Source organism: Bombina bombina, chromosome 4 (assembly GCF_027579735.1).
Source record: "Bombina bombina isolate aBomBom1 chromosome 4, aBomBom1.pri, whole genome shotgun sequence".
Lineage (NCBI taxonomy): Eukaryota > Metazoa > Chordata > Amphibia > Anura > Bombinatoridae > Bombina > Bombina bombina.
This window is the reverse complement of record NC_069502.1, coordinates 454,010,705-454,032,869: the sequence shown is the minus strand read 5'-3', so window position 1 is coordinate 454,032,869 and position 22,165 is coordinate 454,010,705. Positions and strand designations below refer to the sequence as shown.

The following is a 22,165-nucleotide window of genomic DNA, read 5'->3' as shown; positions in this document are numbered from 1 at the left end:
TTATGCTACATACTATAAGCAACAAATAATATAAAATTCTACATCACCAGATTTTGCATCATATATGTTCCACTTTGGCTGGGGATTCCCGTCACTGCAGCCCAAACAATATAGGGGATCTGGGAGTTCACCTTGCCTGATATTCACATGACACCTTTGCCCATGAATAGAGCATCGGAAAAGAGGAAGTCCCAGCTCTCCTTTATACTGTTGCTGTGATAGTACTGTGTATATAGTTCCCCTTTTCATAGTTGTGTAAGTGTAATTATTTGTGCTGAGATTATTCAGACAAATGTTTTTGGCATCTTAATAGTGTACGTGTTTGTGGTTTCCTGTTAGGCAGACTTAATTCTTGTCAGCATTAATAATTGTATAAGCATGGGGCATCTTAGCAACTATTTAATATCTTCAACTAACATATAGATCAGTTAAAACTGGTTCATATAACAATTCACCCATATATGGCCTGCTATATCACATTTGTATCACAGGCTCTGTCTCAGAAGAGTTTGTGGATCTTCAACTCTTTCCCGTGTTCTTCAGTAACTGGCATTTCATCAGCACAATGCAGATTTGTGAGCTTTGTCTGGTTTCCTACATAAAATGTTTTCTCAGTGAAAATTATACAGGAAATAGTGTTTCCTTCCTTGTGTCCTATCTCAAAATAGTCTATGCGGAGATTATTGATAGATCTGGATGTAGGCAGGGCATTTATTACAGCTCATTGAACTTGTTTTGTGTCTACTTCTTTGGTTTCAAGAATGAAGTTTCAGTAGAGTATAATTACAATGTTGCAGCTTGGTGCTGTTTCAAACTTTCCAATACTTTACCATTTTGATGTGTTTGTCTCAGTGGAGACTGCTTTTGGTAGGAAGGTCGTTCAGTTATTGGTTCCTGGTACATAAGTGCGTCTCTTTCCTTCTTTTTAGTGGACTATCACCACCTTAGAAAGAAAACATAATTTATTCTTACCTGATAAATTCCTTTCTTTCTTGGTGGTGAGTGTCCACGAACCTGCCCATTTTTTACTAGTTGGCGGCATGTATAGTTTGCACCTCTTTACCCTGCTACCTTTCTTACTTCTTCCTTCTATCCTTGGCTATACGTACTACTGGGAGGGAAAGGGAAGTAGGAGGGATACTTAAAGTGAATGTAAAATTTGATGCTAAAGTGCCCGGTTTTTAAAAATTTGATTAAAAACAGGGGCACTTTAATTCATCAATATTTTCATTTCACTTCTGTTGTGAAAATAAACTTACTTTTTAATCTTCACAGCAGCTCCAGCTTCCTCCACCCATTTCAAAGCCTCTTCCTGGGTCTAAAATGAGGTATCTGGCTTCCTCCAATCACAGCAGTGAATCAGACACTGAATCCCCCGGGGGGGAATCTGTGATTGGAGGATGACCTATCAATCATTTCTGACATCAGAAATGGCTTGTGAGACCGGAGGAAGCAGCAGCTGCTGTCAAGTTTAAAAGGTAAGTTTTTTTGTCACAACACGAGTGAAATGTAAATTTTGATGAATTAAAGTGCCCCTGTTTTTAATCAAAGTTTTAAAAACCGGGCACTTAAGCATCAAAATTTACATTCACTTTAAAGCTTTGTTGTAGGGTGTCTTTGCTGCCTCCTTGTGGTCAGGAGTTAAATTCCCACAAGTAATGATTTTGGTGGACGATCACCACCAAGAAAGAATTGAATTTATCAGGTAAGATTTGTTTTCCTGTATGTGAAGAACGTGAAATATTAATAACACCTATTGGGTTAGTGTGCGAGCAATAACTGTTGTCTCCATTAAAGTCTATATAGGGAGAAGAATTTAGCGTGGTCACGATATCCGAAGACCTGAAGTTTAGCACGCGTCGGGTTTTGCTCGTGCGCAAACGTTTTACTTTCAGCTTGTAATAAGAGCACATGTAAAATATTTACTTATGTCGTTGTTAACGCTCTAACGAAGTCACTAAATAGCGCGCCATCTGTAATCTGGCCCAATGCGTTTTATTATGTTGTGCAGTTGATGCAAGAGCAAATAAAATGTTTTATTATAATGATTGCTTTAACTGTTGTATGTTCCTTTAACAACTAGATTGTATCTGAAGGTCATGCTGAATTACATAGTCTCATGGATTTCGCTTTATTTTTGTTTGATAAGCTTGTGTGCTATAGTTTAGTTAGTTTTAGCTGTTCTGTTTGATAAATAAGGATCAGTAATACCGCTATGTATGTGTAAACAAGTAATCAATATTATTTGTATTAATTCTAGTTTCTTTTATGTTTATTCGGTTTTATCCTTCCCATAGAGAAATGTTCTAAAGCTGCTACATAGCAAGAATGAAGTAGTCCGACAGTACACTGCACGTCTGATTAATGCCTTTGCATCACTGGCTGAAGGTAAGTGATATAAATAATTATGTCCTGATAATTAAAAAACACTTCACTGAGGGACATAAAACCCAAACATTTTCTCACATGATCCATTTTAAAAAACTTTCCAATTTACTTATATTTTCTAATTTGCTTTGCTCTTTTGGTATCCTTTGTTAAATAGCATACTTTGGTAGGTTCAGGAGTTGGAGCTAGCTGCTGATTGGTGACTGCACATATATTCCTGTTATCATTGGCTTAATAAAGGATACCAAGGGAATGAAGTAAATTGGAAAGTTATTTAAAATTGTATACTCTGAATGAATCGTGAAAGAAACATTTGGGTTTCATATCCCTTTAACTGCAGTTTATGACTTAGATAAACCTTTCCTTTTTCATGGCATGTATGGACACCTAAAGAAACAATGGCACCGACAACGAAACATCGCTAGCACATTTGTAGCATAAGATTTAAAAAGAGAAGTGAATGTAGCGTAGTGCTATTCTATAACTAGATCTTATTAGTAAACAGTGGCGACTGGTGAATTTTTAGGATGGGGGTGCACAAGACCCTGCCCCTATTAGAAAGCCACACCCCTTTGCAAAAGTCACGCCCCTCTAATGGCCCCACCCATTTGAACCAGCAGTGTTTTTGGTCATCGTCTTCTTGAAATATCCACCCCCGGCTTGGGGGTAGCTTCAACTGAAGTTTGTGACTGATTCCTCAACATTATTCTCAAGTATCTGCTGATATTGAGTGGAATCCATGAGACCCTCAACAATATTCCCAGTAGTACAGGTCTTTGGAGGTGGTCTGTGGGCTGTTTTTGACCGTTCTCACCATCCTTTGCCTTTGCCTCTGGCCCTCTCCGATATTTTACTTGGCCTGCCATTTCTGGCCTTAACAAGAACTGTGCCTGTGGTCTTCCATATCCTCACCATGCATTGCTCACTATGTTCCTCACAGTGGACACAGACATCTTAAATCTATGCAATTGCAATAGCTTTTTGAAGCCTTCCTCTGTCTAAACCATGATGTTGAACAATCTTTGTTTTTAGGTCATTTGAGAGTTGTTTTGAGGCCCCCCATGTTGCCACTCTTCAGAGGAGAGTCATAGAGAACAACTTGCAATTGGCTACCTTAAAACCTTTTCTCATGATTGGATACACCTGTCTATGAAGTTTAAGGCTTAACGGGCTCACCAAACCAATTTTGTCTTCCAATTAATCAGTGCTAGGTAGTTACAGGTATTCAAATTAACAAAATAACAAGGGTGCCCAAATGTATGCACCTGTCAAATTTTGTTTTGATGCATTTTGCACATTTTCTGTTAATTCAATAAACCTCATTGCACTACTGAATTTTACTGTGTCCTTCATTTATTTGATAGATCAAAATGAAATTACTGATCCAAACAGCCATTTATTTATAACTGAAATTCATGGAAATTGTCAGGGGTGCCTAAACTTTTGCATACAACTGTATATGATTTCATGCACTCAAACTGTATTAAAGTCATGTACTCAGATATGAAATATATTTTTATGAAATGTAACATCAATTATATATAAATACTATGCTCCAATACAGCTCCCAGGCAGGATATCTAAAAAATATACAAAGGGAACATTTGTTAAAGTTTAATCTTCAAAAGATTCTTTACTTCATCGCTTAATCAGATTAGATCTCTACAAACAAAATAACCATGTTACCTCTCTGGGGTGACAGAGAAACAATTCTGTACTTTAGTTCAGATATGCTCAGATTAGAATCTTCAGGAAAGTAAGTAATTATCACTTGTATGATATACAAATGATGGGACTAACAATACTTTTGAAGGTCTGAATCCACATATACGCCAGGAAAGGTTTTCTAGCTCAGAATCGATGCAAGCATATAGAAGACAAAATTTCATATGAAATGACTTGTAACTAATTTTCATATAGTTTTATATACTCCTATACTTTATTAAGGAATGACTTCAAATATGGAATCTATTTATATTAAAGTGGGATAATAAGGAAATATAAATATCGTTACAATAAATTAATCACTACTGAATTCTAATCAAATGCAATGTAATATCAGAATATGAAATGATTAATCAATTGAATTCAAATAGTTAATAGTATAGCTGATTTATTATTAGTATCATACTAACTAAATATTAAATTACAATTCCTTGAAGTCTCCCAATATTTAATGAATCATTCATCATGTCCTCGAAGTGAAAGCTCAAATGCGCCGGAAAATAGAATACAATTCATAATTTTGGAAAGAACATAACGATTTGTGGTTACTTGATCATTTGTGTTTTTTAACATTCATATATCTATCTATCTATCTATCTATCTATCTATCTATATATATATATTTATATATATTTATAATATTTAATATTATGACCAGGTCTAATATTTAAATTAATATACATGAATCCATACTCTTCAGTATACCCATGTTCACGTGCGACAGTGCACAAATGGAGGAGCCTACACTACCTGCCCATGTCTAGTCTTAAAATATACATGCTCAGTTAAATTATATAATAACATATATATTAACCAAAGGATTAATTAAAGCTGCAAAATAATAAGTATATTGAATGTACATTTATGAAAACATATATATTCCTGGATTTAAAGAACCTTCCACCTTATAGAGAAATAAAACCACATTTCAATTACTGTTGCCCCATCCCCCAGTGTTCGATATTAGGCAATGCAGCCAAAGACCGTGGCAACATGAAGATAAATACACCAACATTTTACTTTCTAGTACAAAAGAAGATTATTTCTATTACACTAGTGCTTAATAATTTACTTCAAAGGTAAACATTAAAACAATGTTGATAACTCAAGTTCAAGTTTTGTAAATCAAGTCAATCCGCCTGTCTTTTTTTGAGGCAAATAAATCAATAAAATTTTCGTTGAATTTAGGAATGTCATTTATCCATTGTTTTTCAATTGTCAGCATGGCTAGAGTGGTCAGTCTTTCCTCAGTCATGGTGCTCCTTAGAAATGTCTTAACTCGTTTTAAAGTTGAGAAACATCTCTCAGCCTCAGCAGTTGTCACGGGAATAGTTGAAATAATTTGCAACAGTTTGTAGGTCTCCGAGAAAGTACTGTCTAAGTTATTTTCTATTACAAACTGTAGAAGACTAATGGCACCATTCATATTTGTCAAATATCTGGTCTTCTGTAAATTACTCCTAGTTCAGTTTTCAGGTGATCTTTCTGTAATGTGTGATGAACAGGTGATGTTTGGTCAAGAAGCTGATTTGGAAAAAATTTCTCGTAATCCGCAAATTTTTCTGCTTGGAGGATAGAAACAGCCGAGTAGTGAGTTATAAAAGAAAATCTATCTTTTACTTGATTCGTGATAACATTGCATATCTCTTTAGCTGCCACAGTCTGAGCAATGTGAATATTTTCTCTCTTCCTTTTCCTAGATGTTTCCTCTGTTTCGGATATCGTCATGGTCACCGTGTCCATTCTATTCCTTTCGTTTTCCATTGTCTGCTGGAAAGTGTTAATATGTTTTCGAATAAGTGCTGCATCTGTTAGTGTTTTCTACATGTGGCATAATATTGTGAAAAACTGTAAGCCAAAACACGAATACCTAGTCTTGTAACATACGCCGAATAGCCCCTGCTTGATTTATAGCTATTTCTTTTTTCGATGTTGACTCTATTTTTTCTATGCATTCAATGAACTGTTCCCTGTTTTCAAAAACTGTATTGACGGTTCGACTCTTGAAATTCCACCTGGTGGCTGAACCATGAGGTATCCTTCTTCTAACAGTTTCATCTAGAATAACTATCGTTTGTGGCGAGTTACTAAACAAGTTAGTAATGTCACTTAGGTTTGAAAAAAAATACTCGAACTTGTTGATTTTGACTGCTTGGCTGACAATTAAATTGAGCTGATGTGCGTAGCAATGCACAAAATGTGCATTCTTGTAGGTACGTTTAATTATAGCCTGAACACCTGCATGCTGACCACTCATCACGCTTGCACTGTCGTAACTCTGCGATATCAGTTTCTCTGGGTTGTCTAGAACTTTTTCCAAAGTAGCTTGAAAACACGTAGCTATAGATTCTGCATCATGTCCAGCTGGATTAGTGAATTCCCAGAATCTCTCAATCGGTTGTCCGTTACCTATAATGTATCTAAAAACAACAACCAATTGGAAGGCAGATGAAACATCAGTACTTTCATCTGCTATCACTGCTACAAAACTTGCATTTGAGATTTCCTTCTTTATTTGGTTCTGGCAAACAGTAAGCATACAGTCTAATAAATCGTTTTGAATTTCTTTTGACGTTCCTTTAAAAACAGTGGCACTAGCGAGATGTTCTTTTAGAGATGCATCAAGCTCTGCTGAGAAGTTTATAAGACCTCTGAAAATGCCTGGATTTAATGAATCATCGCGTTCGTCATGTCCTCGAAGTGCAAGCTCAAATGCGCCGCAAAATAAAATACAATTAATTATTTTGGAAAGAACATAGCGATTTTTCGTTACTTGCTCATTATGTTTTTTAATATTCAAACGATATGCTCTGTCAAGTTGTTGACGAATATCAACCCTTTCTAGCAAATTAAACTCTAATGTGGAGTTTAAATGTGATTGGGAGCAATTATGTTGATTTGTTTTTTGACTTAAAGGGCCATAATACCCAAATGTTTAAACACTTGAAAGTGATGCAGCATAGCTGTAAAAAGCTGTCTAGAAAATATCACCTGAACATCTCTATGTAAAAAAGAAAGATATTTTACCTCAAAAGTTCCTCAGTAAAGGATTTCTAAGCAGCATTTTAGTGTGTTTGTCCTGGGACATCTGAAGGGACTAGCATTGTGCACTCTCATATTATTTCACCAATCAGGTTAAGGAAGCTTACTATGAAATCTCATGAGAGTTAAGTCAAATCTCATGAGATCACAGTAAGAGTTCATGACCTCAGCACTGCTGATGTTGATTGGCTGCTGTTCATTTCTTCATTTTTTTTATTTTTTTACCTGCAGCTGGGAGCAGCTGAGTATAACTTTTTACACAGAACTTACTCTGCTGAGCTGAGGAGATTGTGAGGTAAAATATCTTCCTTTTTTACATAGAGATGCTCAGGTGATATTTTCCTGTCAGCTTTTTACAGTTATACTGCATCAGTTTCAAGTGATTTAGCATATGAGTATTATGTCCCTTTAAATGTGATAAATCGGCGACACCATAACTCACCCAGCTTGAATCCCCAATTTGTTTTGCAAACAGGAGACAATAAAAACAAAAGAGCCTGTTAGATAATTCACAACCACAAATCCATGGATATTTATCATATACCTCAGGTTTGAATTCTCTTTTGTAATCTCTACTTTTACATTTTGTCACCTGGGTAAGGTTAATCATAGGTGTTGGCCTGAGCATTTTAATTTCAATTTTTATTTCAATGGGCAACGTTGAAAAATGTAATTGCTTTAGCTCAGACACACTAATTTTACCAAGTGCCATCTTAACTGTTAGTTTACACACAAAGAACAGTCCTTTGCTCTTATCTAATATATAACTTGTAGGTAGGTAGCTCTGCAGCTGTTAGAAAATATACAACTTAATAGTTTAATAGTTTTGCGGTTGTTATGTAATATATAACTTGTAGGTAGGTAGCTCTGCTGCTCTGCAGCTGTTAGAAAATATACAACTCAACTTGAAGTAATAGTTTAATAGTTTGGAGGTTGTTATCTAATATATAACTTGAAGGTAGGTAGCTCTGCAGCTGTTACAAAATATACAACTCAACTTGAAGTAATAGTTTAATAGTTTGGCGGTTGTTATGTAATATATAACTTGTAGGTAGCAGGTAGGTAGCTCTGCAGCTGTTAGAAAATATACAACTCAACTTGAAGTAATAGTTTAATAGTTTGGCGGTTGTTATCTAATATATAACTTGTAGGTAGGTAGATCTGCAGCTGTTAGAAAATATACAACTCAACTTGAAGTAATAGTTTAATAGTTTGGCGGTTGTTATCTAATATATAACTTGTAGGTAGGTAGCTCTGCAGCTGTTAGAAAATATACAACTCAACTTGAAGTAATAGTTTAATAGTTTGGCGGTTGTTATGTAATATATAACTTGTAGGTAGGTAGCTCTGCTGCTCTGCAGCTGTTAGAAAATATACAACTCAACTTGAAGTAATAGTTTAATAGTTTGGCGGTTGTTATGTAATATATAACTTGTAGGTAGGTAACTCTGCTGCTCTGCAGCTGTTAGAAAATATACAACTCAACTTGAAGTAATAGTTTAATAGTTTGGCGGTTGTTATCTAATATATAACTTGTAGGTAGGTAGCTCTGCTGCTCTGCAGCTATTAGAAAATATACAACTCAACTTGAAGTAAAAGTTTAATAGTTTGGCGGTTGTTATCTATTATATAACTTGTAGGTAGGTAGCTCTGCAGCTATTAGAAAATATACAACTCAACTAGAAGTAATAGTTTAATAGTTTGGCGTTTGTTATCTAATATATAACTTGTAGGTAGGTAGCTCTGCAGCTGTTAGAAAATGTACAACTTAAAAGTTTAATAGTTTGGCGTTTGTTATCTAATATATAACTTGTAGGTAGGTAGCTCTGCAGCTATTAGAAAATATACAACTCAACTAGAAGTAATAGTTTAATAGTTTGGCGGTTGTTATGTAATATATAACTTGTTGGTAGGTAGCTCTACAGCTGTTAGAAAATATACAACTCAACTTGAAGTAATAGTTTAATAGTTTGGCGGTTGTTATGTAATATATAACTTGTAGGTAGGTAGCTCTGCAGCTGTTAGAAAATATACAACTCAACTAGATTAATAGTTTGGCGGTTGTTATCTAATATATAACTTGTAGGTAGGTAGCTCTGCTGCTCTGCAGCTGTTAGAAAATATACATCTCAACTTGAAGTAATAGTTTAATAGTTTGGCGGTTGTTATCTAATATATAACTTGTAGGTAGGTAGCTCTGCAGCTGTTAGAAAATATACGACTCAACTAGAAGTAATAGTTTAATAGTTTGGCGGTTGTTATCTAATATATAACTTGTAGGTAGGTAGCTCTGCAGCTGTTAGAAAATATACGACTCAACTAGAAGTAATAGTTTAATAGTTTGGCGGTTGTTATCTAATATATAACTTGTAGGTAGGTAGCTCTGCAGCTGTTAGAAAATATACAACTCAACTAGAAGTAATAGTTTAATAGTTTGGCGGTTGTTATCTAATATATAACTTGTAGGTAGGTTGCTCTGCAGCTGTTAGAAAATATACGACTCAACTAGAAGTAATAGTTTAATAGTTTGGCGGTTGTTATCTAATATATAACTTGTAGGTAGGTAGCTCTGCAGCTGTTAGAAAATATACAACTCAACTTGAAGTAATAGTTTGGCGGTTGTTATCTAATATATAACTTGTAGGTAGGTTGCTCTGCAGCTGTTAGAAAATATACAACTCAACTAGAAGTAATAGTTTAATAGTTTGGCGGTTGTTATCTAATATATAACTTGTAGGTAGGTAGCTCTGCAGCTGTTAGAAAATATACAACTCAACTAGAAGTAATAGTTTAATAGTTTGGTGGTTGTTATCTAATATATAACTTGTAGGTAGGTAGCTCTGCAGCTGTTAGAAAATATACAACTCAACTAGAAGTAATAGTTTAATAGTTTTGCGGTTGTTATGTAATATATAACTTGTAGGTAGGTAGCTCTGCTGCTCTGCAGCTGTTAGAAAATATACAACTCAACTTGAAGTAATAGTTTAATAGTTTGGAGGTTGTTATCTAATATATAACTTGAAGGTAGGTAGCTCTGCAGCTGTTAGAAAATATACAACTCAACTTGAAGTAATAGTTTAATAGTTTGGCGGTTGTTATGTAATATATAACTTGTAGGTAGCAGGTAGGTAGCTCTGCAGCTGTTAGAAAATATACAACTCAACTTGAAGTAATAGTTTAATAGTTTGGCGGTTGTTATCTAATATATAACTTGTAGGTAGGTAGCTCTGCAGCTGTTAGAAAATATACAACTCAACTTGAAGTAATAGTTTAATAGTTTGGCGTTTATTATCTAATATATAACTTGTAGGTAGGTAGCTCTGCAGCTGTTAGAAAATATACAACTCAACTTGAAGTAATAGTTTAATAGTTTGGCGGTTGTTATGTAATATATAACTTGTAGGTAGGTAGCTCTGCTGCTCTGCAGCTGTTAGAAAATATACAACTCAACTTGAAGTAATAGTTTAATAGTTTTGCGGTTGTTATGTAATATATAACTTGTAGGTAGGTAACTCTGCTGCTCTGCAGCTGTTAGAAAATATACAACTCAACTTGAAGTAATAGTTTAATAGTTTGGCGGTTGTTATCTAATATATAACTTGTAGGTAGGTAGCTCTGCAGCGATTAGAAAATATACAACTCAACTTGAAGTAAAAGTTTAATAGTTTGGCGGTTGTTATCTATTATATAACTTGTAGGTAGGTAGCTCTGCAGCTATTAGAAAATATACAACTCAACTAGAAGTAATAGTTTAATAGTTTGGCGTTTGTTATCTAATATATAACTTGTAGGTAGGTAGCTCTGCAGCTGTTAGAAAATATACAACTTAAAAGTTTAATAGTTTGGCGTTTGTTATCTAATATATAACTTGTAGGTAGGTAGCTCTGCAGCTATTAGAAAATATACAACTCAACTAGAAGTAATAGTTTAATAGTTTGGCGGTTGTTATGTAATATATAACTTGTTGGTAGGTAGCTCTACAGCTGTTAGAAAATATACAACTCAACTTGAAGTAATAGTTTAATAGTTTGGCGGTTGTTATGTAATATATAACTTGTAGGTAGGTAGCTCTGCAGCTGTTAGAAAATATACAACTCAACTAGATTAATAGTTTGGCGGTTGTTATCTAATATATAACTTGTAGGTAGGTAGCTCTGCTGCTCTGCAGCTGTTAGAAAATATACATCTCAACTTGAAGTAATAGTTTAATAGTTTGGCGGTTGTTATCTAATATATAACTTGTAGGTAGGTAGCTCTGCAGCTGTTAGAAAATATACAACTCAACTAGAAGTAATAGTTTAATAGTTTGGCGGTTGTTATCTAATATATAACTTGTAGGTAGGTTGCTCTGCAGCTGTTAGAAAATATACGACTCAACTAGAAGTAATAGTTTAATAGTTTGGCGGTTGTTATCTAATATATAACTTGTAGGTAGGTAGCTCTGCAGCTGTTAGAAAATATACAACTCAACTTGAAGTAATAGTTTGGCGGTTGTTATCTAATATATAACTTGTAGGTAGGTTGCTCTGCAGCTGTTAGAAAATATACAACTCAACTAGAAGTAATAGTTTAATAGTTTGGCGGTTGTTATCTAATATATAACTGGTAGGTAGGTAGCTCTGCAGCTGTTAGAAAATATACAACTCAACTAGAAGTAATAGTTTAATAGTTTGGCGGTTGTTATCTAATATATAACTTGTAGGTAGGTAGCTCTGCTGCTCTGCAGCTGTTAGAAAATATACAACTCAACTTGAAGTAATAGTTTAATAGTTTGGCGGTTGTTATGTAATATATAACTTGTAGGTAAGTAGCTCAGCAGCTGTTAGAAAATATACAACTCAACTTGAAGTAATAGTTTAATAGTTTGGCGGTTGTTATCTAATATATAACTTGTAGGTAGGTAGCTCTGCAGCTGTTAGAAAATATACAACTCAACTTGAAGTAATAGTTTAATAGTTTGGCGTTGGTTATCTAATATATAACTTGTAGGTAGGTAGCTCTGCAGCTGTTGGAAAATATACAACTCAACTAGAAGTAATAGTTTAATGGTTTGGCGGTTGTTATGTAATATATAACTTGTAGGTAGGTAGCTCTGCAGCTGTTAGAAAATATACAACTCAACTTGAAGTAATAGTTTAATAGTTTGGCGGTTGTTATCTAATAAATAACTTGTAGGTAGGTAGCTCTGCTGCTCTGCAGCTGTTAGAAAATATACAACTCAACTTGAAGTAATAGTTTAATAGTTTGGCGGTTGTCATATAATATATAACTTGTAGGTAGATAGTTCTACTGCTCTGCAGCTGTTAGAAAATATACAACTCAACTTGAAGTAATAGTTTAATAGTTTGGCGGTTGTTATCTAATATATAACTTGTAGGTAGGTTGCTCTGCAGCTGTTAGAAAATATACAACTTGTAGGTAGGTAGCTCTGCAGCTGTTAGAAAATATACAACTCAACTTGAAGTAATAGTTTGGCGGTTGTTATGTAATATATAACTTGTAGGTAGGTAGCTCTGCAGCTGTTATAAAATATACAACTCAACTTGAAGTAATAGTTTAATAGTTTGGCGGTTGTTATCTAATATATAACTTGTAGGTAGGTAGCTCTGCTGCTCTGCAGCTGTTATAAAATATACAACTCAACTTGAAGTAATAGTTTAATAGTTTGGCGGTTGTCATATAATATATAACTTGTAGGTAGATAGTTCTACTGCTCTGCAGCTGTTAGAAAATATACAACTCAACTTGAAGTAATAGTTTAATAGTTTGGCGGTTGTCATATAATATATAACTTGTAGGTAGATAGTTCTACTGCTCTGCAGCTTTTAGAAAATATACAACTCAACTTGAAGTAATAGTTTAATAGTTTGGCAGTTCTTATCTAATATATAACTTGTAGGTAGGTAGCTCTGTAGCTGTTAGAAAATATACAACTCAACTTGAAGTAATAGTTTAATAGTTTGGCGGTTGTTATCTAATATATAACTTGTAGGTAGCTCTGCAGCTGTTAGAAAATATACAACTCAACTAGAAGTAATAGTGTAATAGTTTGGTGTTTGTTATCTAATATATAACTTGTAGGTAGCTCTGCAGCTGTTAGAAAATATACAACTCAACTAGAAGTAATAGTTTAATAGTTTTGCGGTTGTTATGTGATATATAACTTGTAGGTAGGTAGCTCTGCTGCTCTGCAGCTGTTAGAAAATATACAACTCAACTTGAAGTAATAGTTTAATAGTTTGGCGGTTATCTAATATATAACTTGTAGGTAGGTAGCTCGGCTGCTCTGCAGCTGTTAGAAAATATGCAACTCAACTTGAAGTAATAGTTTAATAGTTTGACAGTTGTTTTCTAATATATAACTTGTAGGTAGGTAGCTCTGCAGCTGTTAGAAAATATACAACTCAACTTGAAGTAATAGTTTAATAGTTTGGCGGTTGTTATCTAATATATAACTTGTAGGTAGGTTGCTCTGCAGCTGTTAGAACATATACAACTCAATTAGAAGTAATAGTTTAATAGTTTGGCGGTTGTTATCTAATATATAACTTGTAGGTAGGTAGCTCTGCAGCTGTTAGAAAATATACAACTCAACTTGAAGTAATAGTTTAATAGTTTGGCGTTGGTTATCTAATATATAACTTGTAGGTAGGTAGCTCTGCAGCTGTTGGAAAATATACAACTCAACTAGAAGTAATAGTTTAATGGTTTGGCGGTTGTTATGTAATATATAACTTGTAGGTAGGTAGCTCTGCAGCTGTTAGAAAATATACAACTCAACTTGAAGTAATAGTTTAATAGTTTGGCGGTTGTTATCTAATAAATAACTTGTAGGTAGGTAGCTCTGCTGCTCTGCAGCTGTTAGAAAATATACAACTCAACTTGAAGTAATAGTTTAATAGTTTGGCGGTTGTCATATAATATATAACTTATAGGTAGATAGTTCTACTGCTCTGCAGCTGTTAGAAAATATACAACTCAACTTGAAGTAATAGTTTAATAGTTTGGCGGTTGTTATCTAATATATAACTTGTAGGTAGGTTGCTCTGCAGCTGTTAGAAAATATACAACTTGTAGGTAGGTAGCTCTGCAGCTGTTATAAAATATACAACTCAACTTGAAGTTATAGTTTGGCGGTTGTTATGTAATTTATAACTTGTAGGTAGGTAGCTCTGCAGCTGTTATAAAATATACAACTCAACTTGAAGTAATAGTTTAATAGTTTGGCGGTTGTTATCTAATATATAACTTGTAGGTAGGTAGCTCTGCTGCTCTGCAGCTGTTAGAAAATATACAACTCAACTTGAAGTAATAGTTTAATAGTTTGGCGGTTGTCATATAATATATAACTTGTAGGTAGATAGTTCTACTGCTCTGCAGCTGTTAGAAAATATACAACTCAACTTGAAGTAATAGTTTAATAGTTTGGCGGTTGTCATATAATATATAACTTGTAGGTAGATAGTTCTACTGCTCTGCAGCTTTTAGAAAATATACAACTCAACTTGAAGTAATAGTTTAATAGTTTGGCAGTTCTTATCTAATATATAACTTGTAGGTAGGTAGCTCTGTAGCTGTTAGAAAATATACAACTCAACTTGAAGTAATAGTTTAATAGTTTGGCGGTTGTTATCTAATATATAACTTGTAGGTAGCTCTGCAGCTGTTAGAAAATATACAACTCAACTAGAAGTAATAGTGTAATAGTTTGGTGTTTGTTATCTAATATATAACTTGTAGGTAGCTCTGCAGCTGTTAGAAAATATACAACTCAACTAGAAGTAATAGTTTAATAGTTTTGCGGTTGTTATGTGATATATAACTTGTAGGTAGGTAGCTCTGCTGCTCTGCAGCTGTTAGAAAATATACAACTCAACTTGAAGTAATAGTTTAATAGTTTGGCGGTTATCTAATATATAACTTGTAGGTAGCTCTGCTGCTCTGCAGCTGTTAGAAAATATACAACTCAACTTGAAGTAATAGTTTAATAGTTTGGCTTTTGTTATCTAATATATAACTTGTAGGTAGGTAGCTCGGCTGCTCTGCAGCTGTTAGAAAATATGCAACTCAACTTGAAGTAATAGTTTAATAGTTTGACAGTTGTTTTCTAATATATAACTTGTAGGTAGGTAGCTCTGCAGCTGTTAGAAAATATACAACTCAACTTGAAGTAATAGTTTAATAGTTTGGCGGTTGTTATCTAATATATAACTTGTAGGTAGGTTGCTCTGCAGCTGTTAGAACATATACAACTCAATTAGAAGTAATAGTTTAATAGTTTGGCGGTTGTTATCTAATATATAACTTGTAGGTAGGTTGCTCTGCAGCTGTTAGAAAATATACAACTCAACTTGAAGTAATAGTTTAATAGTTTGGCGGTTGTTATCTAATATATAACTTGTAGGTAGGTTGCTCTGCAGCTGTTAGAACATATACAACTCAATTAGAAGTAATAGTTTAATAGTTTGGCGGTTGTTATCTAATATATAACTTGTAGGTAGGTAGCTCTGCAGCTGTTAGAAAATATACAACTTTACTGAACTAGTATAGGCAATTAGTTTTGCGGTGCCGGTTGTTATAAAATAGATTGCAGCTATTAGAAAATATCAACTAGAACTAAATTGTTAAAGAACTCCCTAAGAGTCCAGTATACTCCTAAGCTTGCTAATCTCAGACTCAGACTGTATCTGTTGTTTAAATTACAAGTAGAAAAATAAAAAAAATATTTTTTTATTTTTTTAAACACTAGTAGTTCAAGTTCAAGACTCAACTCAAGTTACTCAATCTCAGACTCAGACTGTATCTGTTTTTTAAATTACAAGTAGAAAAATATATTTCTCCAACATAGGTGTGTCCGGTCCACGGCGTCATCCTTACTTGTGGGATATTCTCTTCCCCAACAGGAAATGGCAAAGAGCCCAGCAAAGCTGGTCACATGATCCCTCCTAGGCTCCGCCTTCCCTAGTCATTCTCTTTGCCGTTGTACAGGCAACATCTCCACGGAGATGGCTTAGAGTTTTTTGGTGTTTAAATGTAGTTTTTATTCTTCAATCAAGAGTTTGTTATTTTAAAATAGTGCTGGTATGTACTATTTACTCTGAAACAGAAAAGAGATGAAGATTTCTGTTTGTAAGAGGAAAATGATTTTAGCAACCGTTACTAAAATCGATGGCTGTTTCCACACAGGACTGTTGAGAGGAATTAACTTCAGTTGGGGGAAACAGTGAGCAGACTTTTGCTGCTTGAGGTATGACACATTTCTAACAAGACTTGGTAATGCTGGAAGCTGTCATTTTCCCTATGGGATCCGGTAAGCCATTTTTATTAAACAAGAATAAAGGGCTTCACAAGGGCTTTAAAGACTGGTAGACATTTTTCTGGGCTAAAACGATTGATATATAAGCATTTTTAATACTTCATAGTTTTGAGGAGTTATTTTATTCTTGGGAATTATGTAAAATAACCGGCAGGCACTGTATTGGACACCTTTTTCACTGGGGGCCTTCTCTAATCATAGGCAGAGCCTCATTTTCGTGCCTCTATTGCGCAGTTGTTTTTGGGAAGCAAGACATGCAGATGCATGTGTGAGGAGCTCAGATACATAGAAAAAGCTTACTGAAGGCGTCATTTGGTATCGTATTCCCCTTTGGGCTTGGTTGGGTCTCAGCAAAGCAGATACCAGGGACTGTATAGGGGTTAAATATAAAAACGGCTCCGGTTCCGTTATTTTAAGAGTTAAAGCTTTCAAATTTGGTGTGCAATTCTTTTAAGGCTTTAAGACACTGTGGTGAAATTTTGGTGAATTTTGAACAATTCCTTCATACTTTTTCACATTTGCAGTAATAAAGTGTGTTCAGTTTAAAATTTAAAGTGACAGTAACGGTTTTATTTTAAAACGTTTTTTGTACTTTGTTATAAAGTTTATGCCTGTTTAACATGTCTGAACTATCAGATAGACTATGTTCTGTATGTGGGGAAGCCAAGGTTCCTTCTCATTTAAATAGATGTGATTTATGTGACACAAAATTTAGAGAAAATGATGCCCAAGATGATTCCTCAAGTGAGGGGAGTAAGCATGGTACTGCATCATCCCCTCCTTCGTCTACGCCAGTCTTGCCCACACAGGAGGCCCCTAGTACATCTAGTGCGCCAATACTCCTTACTATGCAACAATTAACGGCTGTAATGGATAATTCTATCAAAAACATTTTAGCCAAAATGCCCACTTATCAGCGAAAGCGCGACTGCTCTGTTTTAGAAAATACTGAAGAGCATGAGGACGCTGATGATATTGGTTCTGAAGTGCCCCTACACCAGTCTGAGGGGGCCAGGGAGGTTTTGTCTGAGGGAGAAATTTCAGATTCAGGGAAAATTTCTCAACAAGCTGAACCTGATGTGATTACATTCAAATTTAAATTGGAACATCTCCGCGCTCTGCTTAAGGAGGTGTTATCTACTCTGGATGATTGTGAGAATTTGGTCATTCCAGAGAAATTATGTAAGATGGACAAGTTCCTAGAGGTCCCGGGGCCCCCCGAAGCTTTTCCTATACCCAAGCGGGTGGCGGACATTGTAAACAAAGAATGGGAAAGGCCCGGCATACCTTTTGTCCCTCCCCCTATATTTAAGAAATTGTTTCCTATGGTCGACCCCAGAAAGGACTTATGGCAGACAGTCCCCAAGGTCGAGGGGGCGGTTTCTACTCTAAACAAACGCACTACTATCCCTATAGAAGATAGTTGTGCTTTCAAAGATCCTATGGATAAAAAATTAGAGGGTTTGCTTAAAAAGATGTTTGTTCAGCAAGGTTACCTTCTACAACCAATTTCATGCATGGTTCCTGTCACTACAGCAGCGTGTTTCTGGTTCGATGAACTAGAAAAGTCGCTCAATAAAGATTCTTCTTATGAGGAGATTATGGACAGAATTCATGCTCTCAAATTGGCTAACTCTTTTACTTTAGACGCCACTTTGCAATTGGCTAGATTAGCGGCGAAAAATTCAGGGTTTGCTATTGTGGCGCGCAGAGCGCTTTGGCTAAAATCTTGGTCAGCGGATGCGTCTTCCAAGAACAAATTGCTTAACATACCTTTCAAGGGGAAAACGTTGTTTGGCCCTGACTTGAAAGAGATTATTTCTGATATCACTGGGGGTAAGGGCCACGCCCTTCCTCAGGATAGGTCTTTCAAGGCTAAAAATAAACCAAATTTTCGTCCCTTTCGCAGAAACGGACCAGCCCCAAGTGCTACATCCTCTAAGCAAGAGGGTAATACTTCTCAAACCAAGCCAGCCTGGAGGCCAATGCAAGGCTGGAACAAAGGTAAGCAGGCCAAGAAACCTGCCACTGCTACCAAGACAGCATGAGATGTTGGCCCCCGATCCGGGACCGGATCTGGTGGGGGGCAGACTTTCTCTCTTCGCTCAGGCTTGGGCAAGAGATGTTCTGGATCCTTGGGCGCTAGAAATAGTCTCCCAAGGTTATCTTCTGGAATTCAAGGAGCTTCCCCCAAGGGGGAGGTTCCACAGGTCTCAATTGTCTTCAGACCACATAAAAAGACAGGCATTCTTACATTGTGTAGAAGACCTGTTAAAAATGGGAGTGATTCATCCTGTTCCATTAGGAGAACAAGGGATGGGATTCTACTCCAATCTGTTCATAGTTCCCAAAAAAGAGGGAACATTCAGACCAATCTTAGATCTCAAGATCCTAAACAAGTTTCTCAAGGTTCCATCGTTCAAAATGGAAACCATTCGGACAATTCTTCCTTCCATCCAGGAAGGTCAATTCATGACCACGGTGGATTTAAAGGATGCGTATCTACATATTCCTATCCACAAGGAACATCATCGGTTCCTAAGGTTCGCCTTTCTGGACAAGCATTACCAGTTTGTGGCACTTCCATTCGGATTAGCCACTGCTCCAAGAATTTTCACAAAGGTACTAGGGTCCCTTCTAGCGGTGCTACGACCAAGGGGCATTGCAGTAGTACCTTACTTGGACGACATACTGATTCAAGCGTCATCCCTACCACAAGCAAAGGCTCATACGGACATTGTCCTGGCCTTTCTCAGATCTCACGGGTGGAAAGTGAACGTAGAAAACAGTTCTCTATCTCCGTCAACAAGAGTTCCCTTCTTGGGAACAATAATAGACTCCTTAGAAATGAGGATTTTTCTGACAGAGGCCAGAAAATCAAAACTTCTAAGCTCTTGTCAAGTACTTCATTCTGTTCCTCTTCCTTCCATAGCGCAGTGCATGGAAGTAATAGGTTTGATGGTCGCGGCAATGGACATAGTTCCTTTTGCGCGAATTCATCTGAGACCATTACAACTGTGCATGCTCAGTCAGTGGAATGGGGATTATACAGACTTGTCTCCGACGATACAAGTAGATCAGAGGACCAGAGATTCACTCCGTTGGTGGCTGACCCTGGACAACCTGTCACAGGGGATGAGCTTCCGCAGACCAGAGTGGGTCATTGTCACGACCGACGCCAGTCTGGTGGGCTGGGGCGCGGTCTGGGAACCCCTGAAAGCTCAGGGTCTTTGGTCTCGGGAAGAATCTCTTCTCCCGATAAATATTCTGGAACTGAGAGCGATATTCAATGCTCTCAAGGCTTGGCCTCAGCTAGCAAAGGCCAAATTCATACGGTTTCAATCAGACAACATGACGACTGTTGCGTATATCAACCATCAGGGGGGAACAAGGAGTTCCCTGGCGATGGAAGAAGTGACCAAAATCATTCAATGGGCGGAGACTCACTCCTGCCACTTGTCTGCAATCCACATCCCAGGAGTGGAAAACTGGGAAGCGGATTTCTCCAACATAGGTGTGTCCGGTCCACGGCGTCATCCTTACTTGTGGGATATTCTCTTCCCCAACAGGAAATGGCAAAGAGCCCAGCAAAGCTGGTCACATGATCCCTCCTAGGCTCCGCCTACCCCAGTCATTCTCTTTGCCGTTGTACAGGCAACATCTCCACGGAGATGGCTTAGAGTTTTTTAGTGTTTAACTGTAGTTTTTATTATTCAATCAAGAGTTTGTTATTTTAAAATAGTGCTGGTATGTACTATTTACTCAGAAACAGAAAAGAGATGAAGATTTCTGTTTGTATGAGGAAAATGATTTTAGCAACCGTCACTAAAATCCATGGCTGTTCCACACAGGACTGTTGAGAGCAATTAACTTCAGTTGGGGGAACAGTGAGCAGTCTCTTGCTGCTTGAGGTATGACACATTCTAACAAGACGATGTAATGCTGGAAGCTGTCATTTTCCCTATGGGATCCGGTAAGCCATGTTTATAAAGATCGTAAATAAGGGCTTCACAAGGGCTTATTAAGACTGTAGACTTTTTCCGGGCTAAATCGATTCATTATTAACACATATTTAGCCTTGAGGAATCATTTTATCTGGGTATTTTGATATAATAATATCGGCAGGCACTGTTTTAGACTCCTTATTATTTAGGGGCTTTCCCAAATCATAGGCAGAGCCTCATTTTCGCGCCGGTGTTGCGCACTTGTTTTTGAGAGGCATGACATGCAGTCGCATGTGAGAGGAGCTCTGATACTTAGAAAAGACTTTCTGAAGGCGTCATTTGGTATCGTATTCCCCTTTGGGCTTGGTTGGGTCTCAGCAAAGCAGATACCAGGGACTGTAAAGGGGTTAAAGTTAAAAACGGCTCCGGTTCCGTTATTTTAAGGGTTAAAGCTTCCAAATTTGGTGTGCAATACTTTTAAGGCTTTAAGACACTGTGGTGAAAATTTGGTGAATTTTGAACAATTCCTTCATGTTTTTTCGCAATTGCAGTAATAAAGTGTGTTCAGTTTAAAATTTAAAGTGACAGTAACGGTTTTATTTTAAAACGTTTTTTGTACTTTGTTATCAAGTTTATGCCTGTTTAACATGTCTGAACTACCAGATAGACTGTGTTCTGAATGTGGGGAAGCCAGGATTCCTATTCATTTAAATAAATGTGATTTATGTGACAATGACAATGATGCCCAAGATGATTCCTCAAGTGAGGGGAGTAAGCATGGTACTGCATCATTCCCTCCTTCGTCTACACGAGTCTTGCCCACTCAGGAGGCCCCTAGTACATCTAGCGCGCCAATACTCCTTACTATGCAACAATTAACGGCTGTAATGGATAATTCTGTCAAAAACATTTTAGCCAAAATGAACACTTACCAGCGTAAGCGTGACTGCTCTGTTTTAGATACTGAAGAGCATGACGACGCTGATAATAATGGTTCTGAAGGGCCCCTAACCCAGTCTGATGGGGCCAGGGAGGTTTTGTCTGAGGGAGAAATTACTGATTCAGGGAACATTTCTCAACAAGCTGAACCTGATGTGATTACGTTTAAATTTAAATTGGAACATCTCCGCATTCTGCTCAAGGAGGTATTATCCACTCTGGATGATTGTGACAAGTTGGTCATCCCAGAGAAACTATGTAAAATGGACAAGTTCCTAGAGGTCCCGGGACTCCCAGAAGCTTTTCCTATACCCAAGCGGGTGGCGGACATTGTTAATAAAGAATGGGAAAGGCCCGGTATTCCTTTCGTCCCTCCCCCCATATTTAAAAAATTGTTTCCTATGGTCGACCCCAGAAAGGACTTATGGCAGACAGTCCCCAAGGTCGAGGGAGCGGTTTCCACTTTAAACAAACGCACCACTATACCCATAGAGGATAGTTGTGCTTTTAAAGATCCTATGGTTAAGAAATTAGAAGGTTTACTTAAAAAGATGTTTGTTCAGCAGGGTTACCTTCTACAACCTATTTCATGCATTGTCCCTGTAGCTACAGCCGCATGTTTCTGGTTCGATGAGCTGATAAAGGCGGTCGATAGTGATTCTCCCCCTTATGAGGAGATTATGGACAGAATCAATGCTCTCAAATTGGCTAATTCTTTCACCCTAGACGCCACTTTGCAATTGGCTAGGTTAGCGGCTAAGAATTCAGGGTTTGCTATTGTGGCGCGCAGAGCGCTTTGGTTGAAATCTTG

At 36.6% G+C, this 22,165-nt stretch overlaps 1 protein-coding gene across 3 annotated transcripts in view; it reads left to right on the top strand.

The window, feature by feature from the left end:
- The window catches only part of ARMC9 (armadillo repeat containing 9), a 935,599-nt gene that overhangs the window by 565,980 nt on the left and 347,454 nt on the right, over nt 1-22,165 (top strand). For all 3 annotated transcript variants that reach the window (XM_053710306.1, XM_053710304.1, XM_053710305.1), the window contains one exon: nt 2,298-2,388. In XM_053710306.1, the coding sequence (XP_053566281.1) occupies nt 2,298-2,388 (91 nt within the window). The remainder of the gene's footprint in view (nt 1-2,297; nt 2,389-22,165) is intronic.